The following is a 3,517-nucleotide window of genomic DNA, read 5'->3' as shown; positions in this document are numbered from 1 at the left end:
ACTTTAATTACAGAAGGAAACCCTATGATTAACTAATTAACCGTTCCTGATTTGATCTGTTCCGAGATTAATGACATGATCTTCAACTAGTCACAGATATCTCGCCCTTCTCTTATTGTGCTATCTCTGATTTTGCTTGATGTCTGTCTCATTTGGTCTCGATAGCCACTGGCCTCGATCTCGACATGTACCTCGATTCTCGAAGTCAGTACCCTGTCCTCGTGCTTTCGTCTGATCCACTACGGGGCCGACCTTCGATACAACTCACTGGTCTCGATCAAATAGTAGAATCAGGTGGGCCAGATTTTAATTGTATACAGATAGTCCCCTCGTTTTTTAGAATGTAATAACAAGAAACAAATTGAGCCTTCAATTTTTTTTACTTTGACCTGTCATGACGTCATCCTCGTGACGTAAGTGATGAAAGTGACTGAAATGTCTCGTCAGTACAATTTCCCAAGTTATTAATGAGTGTCAGCTGGTGGTCGGCCACTAGTGCCTTTGAACCATCGCCATGAATCCCATAAATAGGCCCTTTTCTCATTGATTTTACTTTCATTTTCTTCTAGTCTCCAAAGCTTTTACATCTCTTAAGTTCTTCCTTTCTAAAACATCTTTAGGGTTTGTTGTTAATCCCCTCTCAAACACCAAGCCCTATTATCTTCTTTTCTCTTCAAACTCACACCACAATGGCAAAAATGGCAAAAATTGTTCCTCAAAAGGAAAACGCTTCTTCATTACGACTGGTCGATGACAAAACATCGGTGGAGCCGCTCCCTGAGGAGTGTGTTCCCAGCGGTTGCGTCCTTACTTCCGACTTTAAGATCGAGAAAACTTCGTCGGTCCCTGGTCAATAAGAGCGAATGTCGAGGTATATACGCTCAATAATTGAGAGTTTCCTTAAGCAGGTAAAGAAAGACTGCCAGTGGGAAGGCAAAGAGGTGGTGATTCTGGCCCCCTAAGAAGACATCACTACTCATGTGGAAGGGTTTCTAAGTGTTTACACTTACCCTTTTATGCTGATCCCCCTCGATCCCGTCATCGTTGATTTTTGCCGCAATATCAAATAACCCTAGGTCAAATCCATCCCTCCTTTTGGCGGGTTGCTATTCCGCTTCGATTCTTGGTAAGCAAAGTCGAAGGGATGCCTTTCATCCTTGACCACCTCATCAGGTTGTACCGCCCCCGTCTCTATCGAGGCGGGTTATAAAACTTCAGCGTCGGGCTACCAAATTGTTGTTCTCGAGCATAGATGAGGACAAGGATCGAGGATGGATGGGCCGGTTTGTTCAAGGGAAGACTTCCGACCGAATCGCGGCCGAGAAGATGCTATTTCCCAAGAAATGGAATATGAAGCATAAGTACAATCCCACTTTTAGCTTCCATTCATTGTTTTGTTTCCTTCGCTTCTTCTTATCGATATCCTTTTCCATGATATAGGGGTCTCTTAGATGTTCGGGGTAATTCCTAACCTCAAGAGTTGTGTTCGGGACCTAGCCTTGACTTATTCGTACATTGAACGCTCATGGCGCGATTTAGCAAGGGGCCGATGGGAGGCCAAAAATCATGGTAAGCCCCTTTTCACGTATTTCATGATTTTTGTTAAAATGTCTCTTTCATAGTCATTTGATTTCCTTTTATACGGGCCTTGGAAAAAATGCCTTCATAAGGCCCCCGTCTAGTGAGGAGGAGACTTCACCCCCGTCCCCAAAACTAGTGAAGGATAAAAAGAGGAAAAGGATCTCAACCTCTAAGGATCCAAAGCCCAAGAAGAATCCGGCTCGTAAGCCAAAGAAAGACATTGTCACCCTGCCTGCGAAGGTAGTTCAATGGCTAAGAGAGGAAGAAGAAGAAAATGAAGATGACGGCTCCGAACTAGTGGCCCAAATGAAGAGGAACACCGAGGCCCCAAAGGCCGCTGAGTCGATGAGGCTTGAAGAGATTCCGCCTCAAACCGAGGGGGTCTTGGAAGAGGACCCGGGCAGAGTCCCCGAGTTGTCGGAGACTGAAGATGCCTCCCGCCAAAATGAGCAATCAGCGGGTATGTCTGAAAGGACCGGCTCCGAGGCCCTTCAAAATAAAAAGAATTCCCCAAGTGACTCACTTGGGACAATAGTAATTGGAGACTCACCGACTCTCCCTACATTTTCTTAGGAGGCAATTCAGGAGGCCCAAGCTATGAGGACTCCCGATGTAGAAAATGTCCACGGAAGGGAGGACCCCTTCTGTGGTTACTTTACCGGGGTCGAAGATGCTATCGACATGAGTGAAGTATCGAGTCTCTTCGATGGGGCTCAACAGGCCCTGAGTCGGGTAAGTCTCAACTCCCCCCGTCGATATCACACTTGTGTTTATTTCTTCTTTTCTTGTCTAATTTCCTTTTTTCTTTCCACATAGGCCTTAGTACTCCATCAGGAGGCATTTTCCAAAATCCCGATTAGAGCTGAGTCGATGTGAGGCCGATCTTCAAAGGCTCATGGAGGAGAGAAATGCCCTCAAACTTCTCGGCGGGCAAAAAGAAGAGGAGATCAAGGACCTCTGAACTGAATTAGCCATGGCTCACAAAGAACAGACCAACCTGATTGAGCATGTAATGAAATCTTAGAAGCTCATGGTATCAGTTCAGGGGTGATGGCTAACACTTCAATCTCACAGGTTCAGCAAAAGTCTGAGAGGATCGAACAGTTCCGTGAGGAGGATAACATGATGAAAGTGGAGACCTTGGGGTGGAAACAAAACATGGACCACCTTGCCTCAGAGAAAGAGGTTGCCGGAGCCCAATTGTCATCATCCGAAAGTCAGCTTCAAGGTATGAAGGAGAAAAGCTCAGCTCAGGCTAAGAAAATATAGGAGTTCGAGGCTCGGTTGGCCACCGAACTCGCAAAAGCTAAATCTGAGGCAGAAAAAGCAAAGGTTGATGTGGAGGTGATCATGGCCGTCTACCGATCTGATGCTGAAGCAGCTCAAGCCCAAGCAAGAGAATCTGTCGAGGCTTCTCAAACTCGAGCTCTTTAGATTGCCGAGCTCGCCAAGTACCAATCTCGGAGGGAGACCCTCGAGGAGATCCATGCTCGAGGTTTCAATCTTACTAACGAGATAAGAAAGGCCAAAGAGCTCGAAGATGATGCTAAGGCATTGTCCTCCTTCGACGATGATGATGATGATGCCGGGAGCAATAGTGGGGAGGACCCTAAAGGAGAGGAAGCTGCCCCCGAGAATGGTTAGGAACCTTAGGATTTTTTTTTGATCTTTTGTGTAGGACCCTGATCGGTCCTTGTAAATATCTTTATATATAAAAAGACCTCTTTTCTCTCTGACTTGTTTTCATTTCAATTTTTGCCTTGTGTTTCATCCATGCCTTATGAAAATTTTGTTCACAATTTCGAAACTTAGGCAATTTGATCGAGGTCTAGCTAGTGTAGTCTTTACAATCAAGTGAGTAACTGCTTGAACTCGAAGTAGAATGACCCTTAAGTTTTAGTTGAGTGAGGATGACTTCTCGAACTTAAAAAATAAA

General features: G+C 45.2%; 1 protein-coding gene across 1 annotated transcript; it reads left to right on the top strand.

Annotated features, from left to right (window-relative positions):
- The first annotated feature begins 1,525 nt into the window (after positions 1 to 1,525).
- On the top strand, positions 1,526 to 3,225 carry LOC138875611 (uncharacterized). The gene is made up of 4 exons (XM_070154458.1): positions 1,526 to 1,569; positions 1,623 to 2,041; positions 2,606 to 2,835; positions 3,016 to 3,225. The coding sequence occupies exons 1-4, from the start codon at positions 1,526 to 1,528 to the stop codon at positions 3,223 to 3,225; spliced, it is 903 nt and encodes a 300-aa protein (XP_070010559.1).
- Positions 3,226 to 3,517: the final 292 nt, after the last annotated feature.

The sequence above is a fragment of the Nicotiana sylvestris genome, chromosome 1 (genome assembly GCF_000393655.2).
Source record: "Nicotiana sylvestris chromosome 1, ASM39365v2, whole genome shotgun sequence".
Taxonomy (NCBI): Eukaryota; Viridiplantae; Streptophyta; class Magnoliopsida; order Solanales; family Solanaceae; genus Nicotiana; species Nicotiana sylvestris.
This window is presented reverse-complemented; position numbering and strand designations above follow the sequence as displayed.